At 48.6% G+C, this 20571-nt stretch overlaps 1 protein-coding gene across 1 annotated transcript; it reads right to left on the bottom strand.

Annotated features, from left to right (window-relative positions):
- Positions 1 to 429: 429 nt before the first annotated feature.
- On the bottom strand, positions 430 to 20068 carry prag1 (PEAK1 related, kinase-activating pseudokinase 1). The gene is made up of 6 exons (XM_079755845.1): positions 19848 to 20068; positions 16167 to 16523; positions 14034 to 15805; positions 7004 to 7161; positions 4357 to 5198; positions 430 to 3109 (listed from the first exon to the last, which is right to left on the bottom strand). Exons 2-6 carry the CDS (start codon positions 16449 to 16451, stop codon positions 1976 to 1978), a joined length of 4191 nt encoding a protein of 1396 aa, XP_079611971.1. The 5' UTR covers positions 16452 to 16523; positions 19848 to 20068; the 3' UTR covers positions 430 to 1975.
- Between the last annotated feature and the right edge of the window lie 503 nt (positions 20069 to 20571).

Below are 20571 nucleotides of genomic sequence, written 5' to 3'. Positions count from 1 at the left end.
CAGTAGCTTATCAGATTCATGTAAGTGTCACGATTGCCATCTTCTTCCAAACTTCCAAAATTCAATTTGATTGGTTTCTATTTATGTTTTCCCTCCTTTGTGTTAGGTTTCCATTTGTGTGTTTACAGTACTCAATCAGTTGACAGGTTTATATAAATGAAAAAAAAAAATATATAAATATCTTAAACACACTTTACTCTGCTTTCATGCTATAACTACCGGAGCACCTCCCTGAGCACAGAGCGGGCTGAAATAGGTCCTGAAATCAGCACCCCTACTGAACCGAGAATCGCTGCGAGAATACATTTTGAATCATACCGGGACCCCAGGAATCACATTTGAATTAAATCGGGAGCTACTGATATATTCCCATCTCTAGTTATCAGTATGGTATCGTATTCGCCAACAAACACATAAACACGGATGTAATTGTGAGAAAATATATGCAGTTTATTGATGATGGTGAGGCCCAACCAATTACATGTCCTCATGAACTGAATGGCACAACGGCATGTCATTTCAACACAACATACGCCATGAAAACCCAGCATGTGGACTTTATTTAGTTTTTACAATTGTGGCAGCACAAGACTTTGTTCTTTAATTAATGAATGAATGAATTAAGTAATACTTCTACTGAGCCAATCGTAGGCGAGGGAACTAAGAGTGACAAAGGTAACTGCCCCGGACATCTGCTGCAGATCAGAAAGAAATATAAAACAAACAATTTTAACAAACAATGCTCCAGTGACTACTACAGGACAACAAATGATATGTCATAAATATTAACAGTAACTGCTGCTACATCCACAGTTTTTTTTTTAACTTTAAAGACCTGCTTGGGCTAACTCTTATTCAAATCATCTACAAATGTCTGTACAAAGTTCTGCCTTTTATTTCCAGAACACAGTGTGAAAGTCCAGTTTCACAAATATATATATCTGTCAAGAAAAGAAACAAATATAAACACGTACATATCGGTTTGCAGTCACTGTAACATATACAGAGAACAAAAAGGCACTGGGACTCAAGTTATAAAAACGAACATAATGTATTTTCAGGACTGTAACCACACTGTCATCCTATTCACTAAGGACGCAAATATTGTTTTAGCAAATCAAATATTGAGTGGGATTGGGCTATTATGTTGACATTGACATCTGACATGTTTTTCCAAATTAAGACTTTTATTCATTGCAAGGAAGTGACCAGTAATTGTCAAGCAGTTTTGTGAACTTTCCCTTCCGCTGAGCTTGTGTAGTTTGGTGTTTATCTGCTTGATGTGCCTGAAAAAAGTACGGTTCTATCAGACAACTGAATATCTTACCGTAATAAAACATTTGAAATAATAAGGAATCTTTAGCTGAGCTGGATAGTGTATAAAAAAATCGAATAGGTAAAATGTTACATGTTATAACGTTGGGTTGGTGGTGACATACGGTTGCTAGTTGATGAATACGATTACAGTTTCCGGGATTCTGAACAAACGGTTGTTGGCCTGACTGCAACGGCTCCATATGGCAACACAAACACACACACACACACGCATACACACACGCACACACACACACATGCACACGCACACACAGGCCTTGTGTCTTTAGTCCACATGGTGAGTGTTAGCCAGCCCAGTTAGTCCAGTGAAACCAAGCAATATACAGAGTACGACTATATAAGGGCGTATGTATGGCGGAGGGCTGTCATGCATGTAGCATTAGCATTAGCATGTGCGGGCAGGTTCACATTAATTTTTGATGACGTCCAGTGTCTTTCCTTGTTTCGCTTTTCTTTTTTCAATTCCGGACATCAAAATAACCCTCAAAAGTCTGAAGAACGAATCCACAAATCGGGGCCGTCATTGGTCTCTCCATCTCCCTTCACCCAACAGGAGGGTCAAGGGTCTCCCCCTCTCCATCCCACCTGGGCGGGTGTGTGTATGTGCGTGGGTACGTGAGCGACAGAGAGAGGCAGGGCTTCACTTGAGGCAGTAGAGCAGCTCGGCCGTGTGGCACAGCGACAGCGGATGGGCCGAGGAGAAGTACTGGCAGCACAGCCAGTCCTCCAGCTCGGCGTTCCTCTCAGGCTCCAGCGAGCGCTCGGCGAACTTCATCATGAGCAGCGCCCGCTTCACGTCCAGCCAGTTGAGGAGGCCCTCGTGGCGGGCCCCGTCCCCCGCCACACCCCCGCCTCCTCCACCGGCCCCGGGCCGGGGCCTCTCCCAGGGCTGCTCCATCAGGTCCCGGCGCGGGCCCCAGAGCAGGCTCTGTAGCACGCGCTTGGCCTCCTGGATGTGGATGCGCTTGATGGGGTCGGGCTGCAGCAGCAGCTGGGCCAGCCGGTGGAGGCCGGCCGAGTACAGCGACAGCGTGGGGATGGGCGGCAGGTCGTGGCAGCGGTAGTCCTGCTCCTTCAGCGCCGGGCTCACCTCGAAGGGGTTGGCCTGGTGCAGCAGCTCGTAGATCAGGATGCCCGTCTGGAACTCGTCGAACTTGCGGTACTGCGCCGCCGACACGATCTCGGGCGCCAGGCGGGCGTGGTCCCGCTTGAGGCGCGGGTCGGCGCCGGCCGACGCCGCGTCCTCGGCCGACCGCCGCTTGGCCTTGGCGAAGTTGCTGATGAGGAGGCGGGGGAGGTGCCGCTGGCTGTCCGACGGCGTCCCGTCGCTCGCCGCGCCCTCGCTGGGCCCCGGGGACGGCGGCGGCGGCGGCGGGTGGCGGTGGTGCGGCACCAGCAGCAGGTTCTCCAGGCAGAGGTCGCGGTGCGTCACCCCGCTCTCCTTCAGGTGCTCCAGGCCGCTGCAGAGCTGCAGCAGCAGGAAGCACACGCGGCGCTCGTACGCCTCGGGCTGCGCCCGGTGGAACGCCTCCCACTCCCGCGCAAAGTCGGCGGCGCTCTGGCGGGGCACCTCGCGGGTGATGACCACCACCCGCTCGGGGTCCGCCTGCTGCCGGGGGCCCGGGGCCTCGTCGGCGGGCAGCATGCTCTGGGGCACGCAGGCGTTGAAGTGGCCGCAGTCCCGCTGCACGTTGAAGTGGGGGGGCATGCTCTGCTGCACCGACAGGCCGTACAGGGGGGCCTGCCGGGCCTCCGCCGACGGGCCCTTGCAGATCTGAGAGAAGGGGAGGAGGGGGGGGGGGGGCGTCAAGAGGGCAGGTTAAATGCATACTAGGCCCGTTGAGGAAAGGGCTCTGCAGGTAGAAAGCTATTTCAATTCTTATTCCTTTTGCTGTTCTTTTTACTGTTTCACAATTCAAATGTAGTCTGTTACTTGAACTCTCTCTCACTGCTCATATCAGATGTTTATTCTGCATTTGCATGTCACACGATTACAAAAGATCCCCCCAGTGGATTCACCATTTGCCGAGGATAAATAGTGTTGTTTGATGTTTATTGTCTTAACATGAACATCGGTGGTCGAGCTCCACAGAGCAGGCCCAAGTTTCATGTTACTCATACGAGAACTATATTTGGATTTTAGGCAGACAGTAAAGATGAAGCTGGATACGAGTGTGTCTGCTAGGTTAGATGTGGGGGTGTGTTTGTGTGTGTGTCTGTGTGTGTGTAGTCCATGACAACAGGAGAGAGGGGGTGTTACTATAAATCCTGCCTGGCATGTAGAGATTAATGGTTTGAGAGACATAAAGGAAGAGTCTGGGCACACACACACACACAAACACACACACACACACACACACACACCAAACATACACACATACACACATACACACACAAATGGCTACTGCTAATGACTAAAGGACAAAGGTCACAGCACACCCTATTTGTGTTGGTTTCTCTCGCCCTCGGGGGTTGTGTAATGGTGGGACCTGAGCAACTTTCCTCTAACAACAGCCTGTAGGACCTGTAGGCTGCTGCTCTTGGCTGACTGCTGCAGAGGCAGTCACAGCTCTAGTTAAATGTCTTAAGCCCATAACATCAATCTATCCACAGCCTTGATAGGCGGGCTACACACACACACACACACACACACACAGAGACACACACAGACACACACACACACACACACATACAGGCCTCAGGGATCAAATCAGACCCATCAGACCTTAGACAAGCAGATTAAACATAATAGTTCAATAAATCACTAATAACTATGTCCCTTTAGGGAGCAGTGTTTACCAATTCATGGTTTCAGCTGACTTCTTCTGTTTTTGAAATTCAGTATTGCAAGAGATTATATTTTTTGAGACATACACATCAAGAGAAATAGGGCACCTTCATCCCCCCCCCCTAAATGAATGTAATGCGCTGCAGTACAGACCGACACAAGGGCCACATTTGATCCACACTCATCCTCTACAACAAGGGGAGCCTTGCCCCAAGCGGTCCTCCCAGGCGTACCTTGACGGCGTAGAGGTTGCTGGTGTCGGAGGCGCAGGCGGCTGAGTAGTACACGGCGTCCCCGGAGCTGCAGCTGGGCCGGTTGCAGGTCAGCTTGAACAGCGACCAGTTGCTCTCGTCGAAGCGCAGCGGGCTGCGCTGCGAGCGCGTGAAGTGGTCCTCGCACTTGAGCGCCAGCCGCCGCAGCGACTCGGCGTAGAGCCCCCCCAGCTTGGAGTACACCCCCTCCCTGCTGTCCATGTTGCTCAGCAGGGTCTGCAGCTGCATGCAGGAGCCCGCCGCGGGGCCCGTCTCCGGGGCCGACAGCGGGGCCGTGCTGAGCTGCGGCGACGAGGAGCAGGTGACGCTGCCTCGAGGGTGGACCCCCAGGCGGCCGCCTCTGCCGCCGCCGCGAGCCTTGAGCGGGGGCGGGGGCTCGTCCAGGGTCCTGGAGCGGGAGGTCCGGGCGGAGGCGGCGGCGGCGGCGTGGCAGCGCTCCAGGGACTCGCTGGAGGAGAACAGCAGGGGGCCCCGTGGGTCCAGGGGGCTGGAGGGCAGACTGGACCGGGAGACGGAGCCCAGGGGGCCCGCGGGGCCCAGGGGGCCGGGGTCGGCGGCCGACTGGCACACGTTGGTCTCGGAGCCGGTGAACGGTAGCCGCGGATACGCCCGGACGAAGGGTTTGCCGCCGGCGCTGTCCGGCGCCGAGACGGTGCGGTTGACCAGCTTCTTCTCGGGGAGGGGCGGGGGCGTGTTGTGGGCGAAGCTGAAGGGGGGGTCCGGCTGGGGGGAGCCCGGGTTGGAGGCCAGCGGGCTCCGGGCGAAGGGGGAGGAGCAGGTCCTCCGGGACAGGTCCCGGGAACCTGGGGAACGCAGAGAGAGAGACACGTCAGTTATGTGGGAAAAGAATTGGTTCATCGGACTAAAGTTTTTGCGTTCCTTTGAGTTTTGGGCTTTCATGAAATGTGTTTAATTCATTCATTCAAGCGGTCATACATAGAAGTAAAGTGAGAAAGTCAAGAACGGTGACAAGTCGTTAACCCTATTTTTCTTCTGCCTGTCTGGGTGGCCTATACCTGAAAGTGGCTGAGAAAGTTGTTGTTTTTTCCCCGCTGATTATTACTAGTTATATTATAACTATCCTGCTCCAACCTATGAGTTTCCTCAACCTCTGCTTACAAGTTCTGGGTTCCAGGGTGGTATACAGAATGACTCCTGTTCAAGTGCCACCGAGTAGTGAGTGAAAGGCCGGGGCTTTGGGAGTCCGCGTGGATGGGGGATGCACGCAGAGATAATTGCGCGCTATCGCCGAAAATAAGCGCTTTCGTGGCGAGGGCGGAGACTAAATAAAATGATTCACAGTAGGATTAAGCCACGTTCTTTACTCATTATCGGACTCCATAATTATCTCCTAAAAAACGACATTCCCGAAGAAGTGCTCGCAATTAAAAAGAAAATGCGAGAGGCACAAACTCGAGTTAAAGATGATGCTCCCGATGTAATTTACTCCAGACAGTTGTGGTACTGTATACGTAACCTCCTTAAAATGCAATTTAACCATAGGAACGGATTTCAAACTAATTCACCATGAATCTTTGAAAAGCAACAAACAAAAGGGATTTGTCAGAAACTGTCAAGCAGTTCACTATTTTAGATACAGAGACATCAAAAGAGGAAGAGAAGAGAGACGCACCTCCGCTTGACACAAAACCTCCTTCCTCTTTCAAATGACTCTTCTAAAAAAACTTCCAAATCAGGAAAACTCAGACTGACAACCAAAAAATGGGTTCAGCCATGTTCCAGATGCTAATAATAGCGGGTCCAAAAGTATAAATAAGCCTCAGTGTGATTCTACTGGCACAGTGAATGTTGAGGGACTGTAGAGAGAGAGAGAGAGGTTTCAAATCATGTAAAATCTTAATTTGCTGTGCAGCCACCTATTAGTAAGCATAGAGTACTACGTAAGTACATAGCAGTACCCTAAACACAAACGTCCTAGTGTTTTTAAACTTTAGCAGAACCACTCCTTATCTCCTCGCCTTCCTGTAATACCTCTCTTCAGTTGACCAAGAATAACCATCCGTTTCTGCACTCATGCATGCTGCTCATGTCCCCGACTGTCCTCAAACCATCTCATGCTCCACATCACCCCCACCACCACCACCACCACCACCACCACCACCACCACCACCACCACCCCCACCACCACCACCACCACCCCCACCACCACCACCACCACCACCACCACCACCACCCCCACCCCCACCCCCACCACCACCACCACCCCCACCACCACCACCACCACCACCACCACCACCACCAACACCCCCACCACCACCACCACCACCACCACCACCACCAACACCAACACCCCCACCACCACCTCCACCACCACCACCACCACCACCACCACCACCACCACCACCACCACCCCCACCACCACCACCACCACCACCACCACCAACACCAACACCCCCACCACCACCACCACCACCACCACCAACACCAACACCCCCACCACCACCTCCACCACCACCACCACCACCACCACCACCCCCACCACCACCACCACCACCCCCACCACCCCCACCACCACCCCCACCACCACCACCACCACCCCCACCACCACCACCACCACCAACCCCCCCCCATTGTCAGCAGTACCCACCCGTGGCGTCCCCGGCCAGGCTGTCGGTGGAGGCGGAAGGCACCGTGGGGCTGCCCAGCCCTCCTCTTAACGACTGGGTGAGGCTCTCCACGGACCCGGGCTGGCTGCTGGCGGAGCGCTCCAGCTCCATGCTGCTGCCACTCAGACGCCCACAAACCCTGCAGGGGGAGAGAGAGAGGACCGGGGTGAGGCATTGGTTAGGAGATGGCGTCCACTGTTTGGTCACGGGGATGCTCCCATAGTGAATGCGTTAGGGAGTAATCCGTTGTTTTTTCTTCCCGTTGTAGATTGGTAGTACAAACACCAACGACGATAATACCAGGCATTAATAGTGCTAACACCAACATTGATAATACCAGGCATTAATGCTTGATCCCCTCATTTGGGTGCTCGTGATTTGATGATTGAATTGGTTGGATCTTGTTGGATTAGCTTGTTCTAATTTGTTCAAATTTTTTTGTCGTTGGGGTTTTCAATGCATGTGTGTGATGCACACTGAGTGATGTCTTGAGAGAGAGAGAGAGAGAGAGAGAGAGAGAGAGATAGGTTAGATGACAACCGCATTAAGTCAATGTAATCAGTTAGTCAAGGGTAATGAGAAAACAATATGTACACTGAAATTATTTACAGCCATCTGTTTGCACCAAAAGACAGCTTTGTCTTCTGGTGTCACAGGGCAGATGGATTATTGCGCAATGTGAAACAAAACAGAAATGTAAGCAAACCGGTCCAACACGTACATCAACTCATCGCAATTTAGCTGATTTTATTGTTTTGTTTTCATGGCTTCTATCCGTACGAGTGCAATCCTACATGGACTTAAAGGTTGTGCAGGTAAGATTCGAGAGTTGTGAAGAGAGAGAGCCTCAAATAGCTCCCTCGCTGCTTTTCTCGCTCATTGAAAAGTGTTACATTTCACGCAACTGTGATTGAAAAGCACGATTTCTCTGAACCAATCAGAGGAGAGAAGTCTGATTGGTCAGAAATTACCCTGGGAGCCATCTAAAACCTAAATTGTCTCATGCAGAGGCGATGCAGACAACTCGAAACAGATATTCTCAAAGCGCTATTCACTCTCTAACAGCTGTCTGATTGTTGTGCAATTTTTAACATAACATCTTAAATCTTACCTACAGCACCTCTTAAGAGACAGTATAGAGGAGGTACTATATGGGAGCTAGTCACTTTGAATTGTTGATTAATCTCCATTCTCTGAATTAGTTCTTCCTGTAGTTTAAAACAGTAAACACAGTATACCCTGCATGCGAACCTCAACAGACTTAAAGCCCTCCACAAATAAAGGCCGCTCATGTGGGTGGATGACAAGGGCATGATTCAGAATCCATCAGATAGGTGGATGTGATCCCTGTACTTTTCCCCCTGGCCCTTCCTCCCTAAGCCAGGAACAATGCTGTGTGTTGTCTCTGGTCTTATCGGCCCGTGTTAAGGAAATGCCGCAAGTTATCTACCTGAAGGAGTCTTTTGGTCTGGGCTAATGTGTTCGTTCCCTGTGTTCCCTGTTGCCAAGGCGACATGCCCAGAATAATCTGCCTAAATAACCACGCTCAAGGTAACCAATTAAAAAGGAGTATTGTTCATCGGATTGGTTACAGGTGAACTTGGCTTCTATTATTCCACTTCTTTTTCATAAGTAATCAAGCAATCATCAAGCCTATATCTTCATTACCAACATAAATCAGCATAACAAAGAGACAGCTAGAAATGGGAAAACATAGGGAAAGAAAGGGAAAGACAGACAAACATAGAGAGAGTGGCTGAGAGACACAGAGAGAGACACAGAGAGAGGCACAGAGAGACTGACAGACAGACACAGAAGCGAGGGTAGATCAAGGTCTTGCTCTTTGTGCTTTCAGGATACTCTATAGCAGTAGACAATGGCAGAATAATTAAAGACAGCGCAAATGGAGATTAAGGGGTGAAATGGTAATTCAACAGTATGACGGTAGCTGTGTGCGTTTGTGTGTATGTTCATGAGTGTGTTTGTGTATGTGTGTGCGTGTGTATGTGTGTGCGTGTGCATGAGTCTGTGTATACGTGTGTGTGTGCGTGCGTGTGTAAGTGTAAGCGTGTTTGTGTGTGCGCTAGTGTATTTATGTGTGTTTTCGTGCGTGCACGTGGGTTTGTGTGGGGGTTTTAGTCTAGTTCCTGCAGATTTTGCCTTGGAAATATTAGATTGGATTCCCCCTGCTTTTCTCTTGATTTAATACCGTAATAGCGCTCTCCTGAACTGTGATCTAATGAGGCGCCTGCATGGGTTGTGTGTGCATGCATGGTGTTGCTCATCCCTCTAAAATGCGTAAGATATTAAATGATAGATGACAGGGTCAGGGAGTGCAGTGCATTGCATTGTGGGTCAATCTAACGCATGCATTCTGACAAGAGAGGCCTGTCGGGCAGAATGTGCTGTGCTATAATGCTGTGTTTTTCATGCACAGAAGATGCATTACGAAATCATAGCTAGAAGCCTATTTAGACTCACGCTGTATATTTCATGCACAGAACATGCATTACAAAATCATAGCTAGAAGCCTATTTAGACGCAGGCAGGCCCAGTGGGTGCTGTATAATATTGCTAATAACAAACCCGAAACCACGGTTTGCTCTGGCCCTCGCAGAACGTAAACAAGCACGCCGGCATATTGTGTGGACACATGCTATTATGGTATGTGGTATTAATAAAGCGTGAGTGACAAGCGGTGGATGCTTTAACGAGGTTGGGGATAGTTGTGTCACGGTGACTAAACTAAACGTAAGGTCAAATTGCAGCAGTCTGTTGGGGCCTCGGGTTAATAGGAGACATTTTAGACAGATAATTAATATTAACTAAATCAATATTAATATTAACAATATTGACTTTTATGGCCATGGTATACATACTCTTTATGTGTTTTTATTTGAGAGTGTTCTGCAAATACATTAGATCTGAATATGAATATGTGTATTAAAGTAGATTCAATACCTCAGCAAATATGCTAACACTTCCCCTGCATTTGACATGATTGTGATTTTCTAGATAAGAAATGCATGCTAAATCCGCCATACTAGGGGCTGCACGTTGTTAAATAGTGCAGAAAGCTTATCCATTAGCGGGGATGGAAACCACTCTTCCTGTTACTAGATAACATGTTTACTATGTTGTCTATAAAGCCATATACAACCCGGCTTTGAACTAATGTTTAACCAAGAGATACTGCATCTCAGTCCATGTGGTTCAATCCATTCATATAGAGAGATACTACTACTTAAAAAAAGACTATATTATTATTTATTTTAAAATATGCAATGCGACATACCACTTTACACTTGCAGACAAATAAATAGAGAGACGTTTCGATAAAGAAAGTTTGAACAAACCGAGCTATATAGAGAAAGAGAAAGACACTTAAAGATAATGATACAATAATAACCAAAATATTAGTCTCTCCAACTGCCAGATAACACTGAGTTATTAACAATTGGTGCACAGGATAGACGGGAAACATGACAAATGCACAAAAGAAAATAAACCATTTAACCATCTTCCTTGCATCAGCGTTACCTAACCCTTATCTCTTCAGCATACACCTTGACCCCACCAACCCATGCCAACATCTCCACCTTTTAAAGACACTAGCCAGGAAAGTCTAGTATGTTCTCTCACCCACTAGGTCAAATCATGCAATTGCCAAGCAGAAATGACAGCCGCTATTGCTGCTTTAAGCTTTAATGCTTGATATCAAAAACATTGGCTGCATCGCAAACTACTTGCACTTTTGAAAAAGTACAAGCTTGCCGTCACGCACCTACCTCACATCAGAGAGCATCGGAGGGTTCTGTGTGAGGCTGCTGGAAAGATTAACGCTCCCGATTCAGAAGCATTGGCTCATCGACGCACCGGCGCGCGGTGTAGTAACACAACCCTGGCCTCGGCACTGGTCATAGGTGTATTTAAAGTCCCTCTCAGCAGGAAACGCTACGGGTGACTTTAACAGGGCACCGAATGAAAAAGTATCTTAAACCTAGCACCGCAAAGAATAGAATGTGACTACCTGCTAGCGCACAGCTTTTAGTGCAGTTTTCCCCCCTCGGTCGGGCAGCAACAAGATGCTATCTGGGTTGTAGAAGGAGATCAGGTTGGCTTTGTGGGAGGGATAGGCGATTTAGTAGCAAGTCTTAGCACATCATTTAGCAGAGTGTCCAACTCGCTCTTTGTAAGGGCATGGGTGTTTCTATGAATTTGAAATCTAGGGGTGGCAACGGAATATAAGCCCGGGACAGTTTGTCAGTTGCCCCGGGCAACAATCTGTTCCGTAGAGCGGCCACACCCCCCTCCGGGCATGCTTCCTTGACTGGCTGACACGCCTGTCTTACAACACACACACACACACACACACAGACATGAATCACACACATCCACGCATGTACATTAATGCATCATTCAACAAACACACATTCACACACCTATTTCAGTGGCAACGTATACCTTCAGTGTAATATACGGTAGCTCTGAAGCAGGCGGAAGACCAGGATCAGATAGAGATGGAGAGCATTCCTCTGACTGTTCCAACACTGTGATAGCATCCGTAGGAGGATGATCCTCCAAAACCAGCCATCTGTGGGTCTTTTAATGATTCAGCACGTCTAAATGCTTTCTAAAACTGGGTGGGTGTGTGCACTAGTACACCAGGGCAGCTAGTCAATAATCATAACTATTAGATAAACATCTGTTCGTATCTTTTGAATTTATTTATAATTTATGATTGAAGTACTATTAATATGTATTTTGTATATATTTATATATTCTATCATATTATACATACATATATATATCAATATTTTTTTGTTTACTTTCTTCATTCCCTATTAATCTATCAACCATGTCCTCCATTCAAACATTTGAATTAAATACTGAAATTGAAGTAGCTGTCAATGTTAAGCCTTGGACCAAGGTAGTCAATCCGACGCCTAAAGGGTTGACGATGACACAACCGTGTGTGCTTTTGTATTATTAATCCTCCACTACTTCCAAGCCTGCCTGTATTTGTGTGTGCACTTGTTGATTAAACATAAAATAATATCATATCCCCCACTAAGGCGGCTGTGGACTGAAGAGACGTACCCACGGGAATCTCCACTAAGTGTATTTTAATCAGACTGCTGAACACCAGCAATATCAAAGTGTGGAGCGAGACTTATCCCAGCTAGGATTAGCATGCACATTAAGCTCCCTGAAACATGAGTGCCCATAGGTGTTATTTAGCTACTGGCAGGCGGTGGGTATGGAGATCGTTGCTGCCGCAGACACACCGCTGAGCTCAGATATCAACACACAAACACGTCTGCAAAATCAATGTCGGGGAAGACTCAATCGTTTGCATTTTGGCGACGTTAAGACTTTTGTTTGAAGTTTTATTCTTTACTTTTCAGTCACCGCATCCTGCACTTTTGAACAGTACTACTACTTATACTTATACTACCATAAATAATACTTAATAATCAATATGTAATTTATACAATCCTTCAAGCACGTTTCATTGAAAGAAAACACTAAACACTAAACTTAAGCAAATACCATCTGAATAAAGGAGTCTCCATGCGTGTTCTATAAACTATATGAATGTCTTGGGAACATGGCGTTTATGAGCAGCGTATGGTTATAAATAAGTCCGCAAAGCCCACAAAACGTACCGGCTCTACTCCACAGGCCTTAGGCATATAACCCAAAGCTTTATTTAGTGGCAGATCATTTTAATCCTCTAAGTGAAGTGTAACGCTATCCTCCGCAGGATGTATTGTTAGTCTAGTGTTGACGCAAAGTGTTTGTTTTGACTGTTAAAAATCAGTATTAACTCTAGCTGACGGCTGGAGGCCAGTGCTGCCAAGATAGGGTTACTAAAACAACAGATAAGTCTACAATGACAACAATGCTAGCCAAACATGAATTGTAGCACTTGGAAAAATACATTCTCAGATAAAACAAATCTCAAACAGGCGATTGATCCAACGCGTGACATAATATAAATGGTTCAATGAGGAATCGAGCTATCAATTTAAAGATGATTAATATTGGATTCACAAAAATAAACTCAAGACGGCTCTATCAGTTGGAGAGAAACGCCGGCAAGACACAAAGAGGCTTCTGTCTTTGTGTGTCAATATCAGTGGGGCGTCGGGATGTCTTTTTTAACACTGCTCGTGTCTATTGTACAGCAGCCAAGACAAATGCACTGCAGCATGGCACTGTGGGGGTCTATTTAACCGACTTTTGTGTAAAAGACAACTGAAAATGTCACACTCCTACGCTGAAATAAACAGGCGATTCATTGGAGGAGCACCCTGGTACTGCCGCAAGGGTTTCCAATGGAGGCTGACTCAAAAACTGAATAAGACTGCTATGAAAGGAGAAGGCACAGTGGGGTTTGCATGGAATAAGGGTGGGGGGGACACAGGCATGTGTGTGTGTGTGTGTGTGTGTGTGTGTGTGTGTGTGTGTGTGTGTGTGTGAGTGATATGGGGTTACAACTCAATATGCTATAAATCACCCATAAATATGTTTCACGACTAAAACCGAATGTGAATCAGCCAGCAATGACATTTTAGGAGTTGAAATTGGACCTGAATGTGCTTACAGCTTTCGCATGCCGGTGTGTATAGAATATGTGTAGAATGTTTTGTTCTATAATCTACCATTTACTTGTGAAATTATTATACAAAGGCATGATATTCATGTTCATCATTACCCACTTAAATAGGAAATAGGAATGGCTCAGATCAACAGGTGCCTAGTAAAACAGTAATGCATCTTGATTATTTAAAGAAAATCCTCTGAGTTCTCATTACATGGCTTCTCCCTGCAAACTAAACACTAATCCCCCAATTTAGAGCGCTTCCAAATAACTCACCCATTAAAAAATACACCACATCAATCATCCCTTATTCCCCTATCAGATCTCACCCCATCGGAAACCTCACCCTGGACTGTGGAAACGAGAGCGCTCAGTGCACCGAGAGAGGCTGTAAACCCTCCTACCTGTGGTGTTTCTTGGGCGGCGGCGGTGGTGGTGCTGTGTTGGTCTCATGGCTGGCGGCCTTCTTCCCCACTCCCAGGAGCAGCTCCGTGGAGGCGGCGAGCAGCGATGCCTTGGCCAGCATGCTCCCAGTATGCCCCGCTTCCTCCCCTGCACCAGTGGCTTCCCGCTGCCCCTGACTGACTCCATTGTTGGGGGAGGTTGGCGGCTGGGCTGGGGCCGTGCCCGTTCCTATCACGGCTGGTGGGAGGTTTCCCTGGCTCCTCCAATCTCTCGCCTCCCTCCAGACGGCGGCAGTGTTGGCCATGCCGACCAGCCGGGAGGTGCTCGCCGACTTCACCGCCTCCCTCTTGGCGTCCCGATCCCTCCTCTCGCCCTCCTCCTCCTCTTCTTCCTCCAAGATGCGGCAGTTCCAGGCGGAGCCGTGTTGCGTGGGCTTGTGCCGGCGGTCCGCCGCCCCGGCCCCATTGGGAGGACTTTCTTTGGGGGAGAGGAGGGACAGCGCCGGGAGGTCCGGCAGCGGGACCGGGGAGCAGGAGGACGGCGACAGGCTGGAGGCGCCCAGCTTGGGGGAGCGGATGTTCCTCTTGGGCGGAATAGGGGGGCTGGACTGAGGCTTGTGATGCGGCAGCGGGGAGGCGTGGCCGCTGGGATCCACCGGGGACCCGAGGGACTGCGAGCTGTGGCCGGGGCTGGGCCAGCTAAAGGCAGGGCTGGCGGGGTCCTTGAGCGCCTTGGGGCTGAAGTGGCACTGTGTGCTGACGGCCGAGTCCGGGCTGGTCAGGAAGAACGTCCGGTTGTTCTCCTCCGTGTGCGCCGCGACCACGCTGATGGTGGCCCGCTGGCCCTCTGCCGAAGGCGGCTCCGACTGGGCCGATCTCTGGGCCTGGTTGTTTAGCTTGGCAGTGGTCTGAGCGTGTATCCCATTGCTCTGGTTCCTGCGCTTCTTCTTGGTGCTCTCGGCGTAGATGGGCTCTGTGTCCGTCTGTCCGCTGGGCGTCGCGGGAGAGGATCGGGGGCTTGTTGGGGTGAGTGGGCTTTGGGGGTGCTCTGGACTCGATATGCGCCCCCCTGGGGTCCTCTCCGGCCCCGGGAGGGAATCGGTACTGCTGTAGTACGAACAAGAAGAATCGGAAACGCTGGCCGGTTCAGACACAGACGGCGGGGAGTGGAAGGACGCTGGAGCATTGTGGGTAAAAGAGTCCAAGGTTAAGGCGGTGGAGGAGGACGAGGGAGAAGTGCTGGACGGCTCTGCGGTAAGGGTCACGGGACTCACAGTGTTGACGCGGTGGTTTAGGACCGCGGCGGGCCTGGAAGGGATGATCTCCGTGGATAAGGGTATTCCTGCGGATGGGGATAAGGGTACTCCTGCTGATGGCCCACAGGGCTCCCGGCTAGCGGCCTTGCCCAGCCCCACCCCACCATTTCCTTTATAAGTGCTCTTGGTTGTCTTCGTGGTGGCAATGGAGGTGGTGGTGGTGGAGGAACTAAGTTGCCTAAAAGTTTCTGTGTTGCCGTTCTCCTTTAAGGTCCGCCCCGCCTCCTGGAAGACGAAGATGCTGCTGGTGTTGGAGAGTTTGGCCGCGGTGGACTGGCCCATGGGGGACATTGGCGCATGGGGAAGGGGGGTGTAGTAGTTGGTGCAGTCCGTCTTGGAGCCAGGGCTCTGGAGGAGAGCGGTGCGAAGGCCGTTGGCGCAGCCGTCGATGTAGAGCGGAGACAGGTCCAGGAGCTTCTTAAGGTCCAGACGCTCCACAGTTGACTTTTGGTTCTCCTAACACACACAAACACACACACACACCGGACACACACAAACGTTTTAGAGAACCGAAACAATGAAGAAGAACTGAAACAAACGATCGGATGCATTTCTAAATCGCAGGACATACATCCATTCAAATACTGCCCTGGGTCACCTCTTCACTGTAGTGTTAACTTTTGTTCCAAACTATTTTAAATAAAGAACGTCGAAACAATAAAACCCAACTACCAATGTCTCCAACTGGCCAATCAACCCTGGGATTTTGTTTCTCTCCAAATCATTTCAGTTTCGAGCAGAGGATTCCAGTGAAAAAGTTGCACAGTGCAGTAATCAAGTTCAAAGATAAAAACATCCACCCTCAACGTGTCCTCACCTGCCCCCCGTTCATGTTGACGTCAGTCATGGCCTCGTTTGCATCATTGGAGTTCATCATCATGGTAGGTTTGACGGCGATGGTGGGCTTGCTGTAGGGTGATGGAGAGGTGACGCCCGGTTCCTCATCACCACCTCCCAGGCTGGTCCTGGTCAGGCAGACCGCGGGCAGACCCCCGGCCGGGCCTCGAGCCGTGGACCGATGGTGGGCGCTGAACGGATGGAAGCAGTTCTTGCACGAGCCGGGTTTCCACACGTGTTCTGCAAAGTCACTGCAGGCGGACATGTTTGGTTCGATCCGAGGACGGTCAGAAGCGCCGGCTGAAAGCTCTGTTGGTGAAGGTCAGGGCTGACATGGCTGTTGTCGTCGGCGGGTTGAAGTTGTGTGAATTGTCAAGTGGTTGTTGAGTTGTGTGATGTGTCACATGGGAGTTGGGGAAAGAAAACAAGGGGATCAATTGTGATAAAAGAAATACAGAATCACAGCTTTAATATAGTTTAAATTGGATTAAGTAAGTGGATTGAGTAAATTGTAATCACGTTACAATACACATATCTACAGTCACATCTTACACCAATGGAGTATAGCATCTTTGAAAAGGAATCAGAGATGGTCAGAGATATTAAGAGATAAAAAGAGATAACAATTATAAAAGTGTAATGAAATTATTACAAAAAAGCAAGAGGAAAACGGAATCGACATCCTTCCCTGTGTAAACCAGCAAGTACCCCCCCCAGTGATTTAAACACAGTGGGCCTTTAACAACAACAACTAATCAAGTAGGGAGCGTTAGCAGGACTACAAGGGAAAGCGAAATTCGACGGACCCCAATCCCCTGAAGACCTCGACAAATGCCTGTCATCTGCACCCTGAAACCTCAAACAGATTGCGTTCATCTTTCGACCTGTGTTTCGTTCCCATGGCATCCTAAATTAGAGGTTCTTGGGTTTCCGTCCAACCAAAGGCCCGCCGGGGTGAAGCGAGCGACATAAAGGGCCCTCAAGAATGTCCCCCCCCCCCCCCGGACACATTAGAAGATGTCTGAGTAGCCCTGAGCATCTGAAGAGGTCGGAATGCCAGGAATGTGTAAAGGCACAAGACTCATTGGGGTGAATCTCACACTCATGAGACAAACTCCCCTCCCCTCCCCCCAGACTCTACTCCCCGTCCCCCCAGCACACATTGCACTGACATCTTTTTCATGTGTGTGCCCCCCCCCTTCTCCTGCCTCTCACACACGCTTTTCCTCTCGCCTCTGGAAGTCCTGTTCAACTGGTGTGACAGTGAGAAAGCCAACACCGGTTTCGGGGGGGATGTGAGTGTACCCCCTCCTTGCATCTCGGTGTCACGTCTACACGGTTCTAATGACCTTACGACAAGCTTTGAGAAGTAGGATGCACTGTCACTACCGCCCATATAAGACTTGTTTTTCTGGATGTTTCCTCAGAGAAACAAAAGACGTCTGGGCCAAACACTTAAAATCCTATCAATAAACACTTCTTTGTTTAATTGGTTTTAACTTACAATATGGAACATAGATAAGATATATATAATCGCTTTAAAGTCATTTTTATAGTATTTCAGTATCCACACTGAGAATGAGAATAGTCAGGGATTCTCCCAAGATTATTTGCAACTTAGACCTTGAGTTTAACCACCACAGAGAGTAACGCAGGCCACCGGAATCAAGGTTTCCTGGGAGGAACGATAGTGCATGCTTACATTTGTTACCCTTTGTTCTTTCTGACTCAGTTTAGGTTCGGAAAGCACCCGGCCAGAATGCAAGCTGTTTGTTTAACAGATACTGTTAAAAACACAGGGAAACTGAGCCATGGTGAAATTCACATGACATGGTGCATGAGTCATATATGGTAGGCAACCGGTGACCCGAGACGCTTCCGACAGTTTGCTAAACAACTAACTTCAGATGGTACACACTACACAGTGGCCTCTTTTGGTAAAACAGACTGACAGGAACAGGCAGATGTATACCTTTGTAAGCTCTTCACAGCAGGGACTCGCTCAACAACAACAGACTGTGGCATCTGGGAGATGCATCTCAAGAGGTTTCGGTCACTTGAGTTTTCCAGAGTAGGCAGAAAAGCAAGAAGCCGTGTCCGAAACACCACAGTTCAACTGGAGGTATTTGTGTGGGGGTTTGGACAGGTTCAGTTCAAGGTTTTAACTGAGTCTACCTAAACACCTAACGGCCACATTCCCCACACTGGCTACAGGTCGATGTCCAATATTTCTCACTTCCTCCCGTAGAAACCTGGCAGGTTGTAGCCCTGGTACAAATTCAAGTTCTGCCTTAAATAAATATTCACTCAACTATGGATTTTCTCATGGGTGTGTGTTAGGGTTTTTTGACATGGATGTGCCACCTCATAGTTCATCCTATGGACATTTAACCATGCAAGACACAATGAATATGTGACATTCCACTATGTTTTATAATATTACAACCATAAATGCCTTAATGCAGAAACATGATATCAATATATGCAGTTTAATAACATTATAATAGGCCTTTCATAGCTGCCATGAATATACCTGAGAAATCGCCATGGAGGAACTACACGGCACATAGGCCTAATACAAACGAATCACAAGAACACTCTTTTTGGCTTGGCAAATAATTGAAATGCAAAGGGTATGAAGGAGTGTAAATCCCACTTGGCAAACAACCTTTATGATTCATATACCTGAAATGCGCCGAACTAACCAAACGCCCCTTTGACGTTCACGTAACACGGTGCTCCGAAACGTTTCACCTGCGGCTATGATAAACAGAGCTTCATTGACCCACCAACACTGGCTGTTGTTATTTTGGGTCTCCACAAACAATCAATACAACTGACATGTAGACTGATGGAGTAGAGAAAATACAATTTATATTTATGCCAATCCTGTCGCCACACATGTGGCAACGACTCCCACATTGCCCCCAAGTCAGGAGGAATAACTAGGTGAGGAAGGGAAGGAGTCTCACCCGCATTACCGTTCCACCACCACTGTAAATATTATACTGACAGTAACAACACTGGGTGTCTAAGAAATCACTCTTAGTGTGTGTGAGTAGCTCCTTCACTCACACACACACACACACACACACACACGCACGCACGCACACGCACACACACACACACACACACACACACACACAGAGTGTAGGCTATCCATTCGTATTCAAACGCCGAGATCAATCTGCGACGCAGAGTTTAGGGTGAAAACGGTAAACTTGTTAACACAAGCAAATTATGAACGAGGCCCAAAGCTTGCGAATCTTGTGTGTTTTTATGGTAACACGAGACCGGATCGGGACCTGCTTCTCTGTATCCGATTACTAAATATTGGCCGTCCCTGCGGTTCGATTTGGTTTAGGAAGCTTTAGCCAATGGACGGCCGATGAGAAATAAATGTGAAATTATGAGAATCACACGTTTTTTTGTATACAATGACTCAGTCAACAAATACCCAACATTATCTCTATCTCATTAAAATAACCATTCCTTTAAAGTCACTCGTTGCATTATTACAATGGTGACATGAAATACCCACACATACACCATGCCCACACGCACGCACGTACACACGCACATACACACGTACACACACACACACACACACACACACACAAACACACACGCAAGGTTATTCTGGAGAATCAACTGGGCTTACCTGCTCGTGCTCTCGCTTGCCTAGCAACACAGAACCAGTCCCCAAAAAAAACTCAACTGTAAACCCTTCTGTTTAAGGAGTGAATAAATCGAGGTAAATATCCCCCGTGTGTCTTCCACACACAGAAAATGACAGACCCTCGACCGTGAAGGTACGTGCGGGGTTTTAAGTCCAGACAGGCGGCGGATACTCCCCGTTCGTGCTGCTGCTGCTGTCTCGCGGTGCAGAGGTGGACTGGTGTAGGAGCGGGCAGCGCGAGGGTGAATCTCCTGCAGCGCGCGGAATGAGGGAGGGGGGCGGAGCTCCCCAAACTAATACACTATCAACACCCCAATGGCAAGGAGCCATTTTCTGGGATTGTATCCTTTTGTTTGACCAACAAAACCCCCGTTGAGAATGCGCAAAGTTTGTTATTTCGCTTTTCTAATTTTAGACACGTGTTTCAGTCTAGACTGGAGTCTACAATGTTTGTTAAAATAAGCAAAGCAATGCTGGGGGTTTGTCTACTTCTGCCTGTGCCTGCCCTCATCCTGCACTAACCGTTATCAATCGATGACAGAGAGCCGGTGTTCTCTGACAGGTAATTGATGCCGTATAGCGTTAGTCATGCCTCGCTCACATTAGATGCAGCCTGCACTGGAATTGTATTCCTACTTCAGTCAACAGCATTGGAAGAAATACCCATGTGTTGAACCACTACAAATCCACCTCTTCATATTGTGGT

The sequence above is a fragment of the Pollachius pollachius genome (assembly GCF_949987615.1).
Source record: "Pollachius pollachius genome assembly, chromosome: 18".
In the NCBI taxonomy this organism is placed as follows: Eukaryota; Metazoa; Chordata; class Actinopteri; order Gadiformes; family Gadidae; genus Pollachius; species Pollachius pollachius.
The sequence above is the reverse complement of the archived record's forward strand: the minus strand, read 5'-3'. Positions and strand labels throughout refer to the sequence as shown.

Coding starts and splice junctions, on each gene's coding strand:
- prag1 (XM_079755845.1), bottom strand. CDS start 16,451: ATGTCCGCCTGCAGTGACTTTGCAGAACACGTGTGGAAACCCGGCTCG. Junction 15,806..16,166: donor TCAACATGAACGGGGGGCAG/GTGAGGACACGT, acceptor TGTGTGTGTTAG/GAGAACCAAAAGTCAACTGT. Junction 3,110..4,356: donor GCAACCTCTACGCCGTCAAG/GTACGCCTGGGA, acceptor CCCTTCTCTCAG/ATCTGCAAGGGCCCGTCGGC.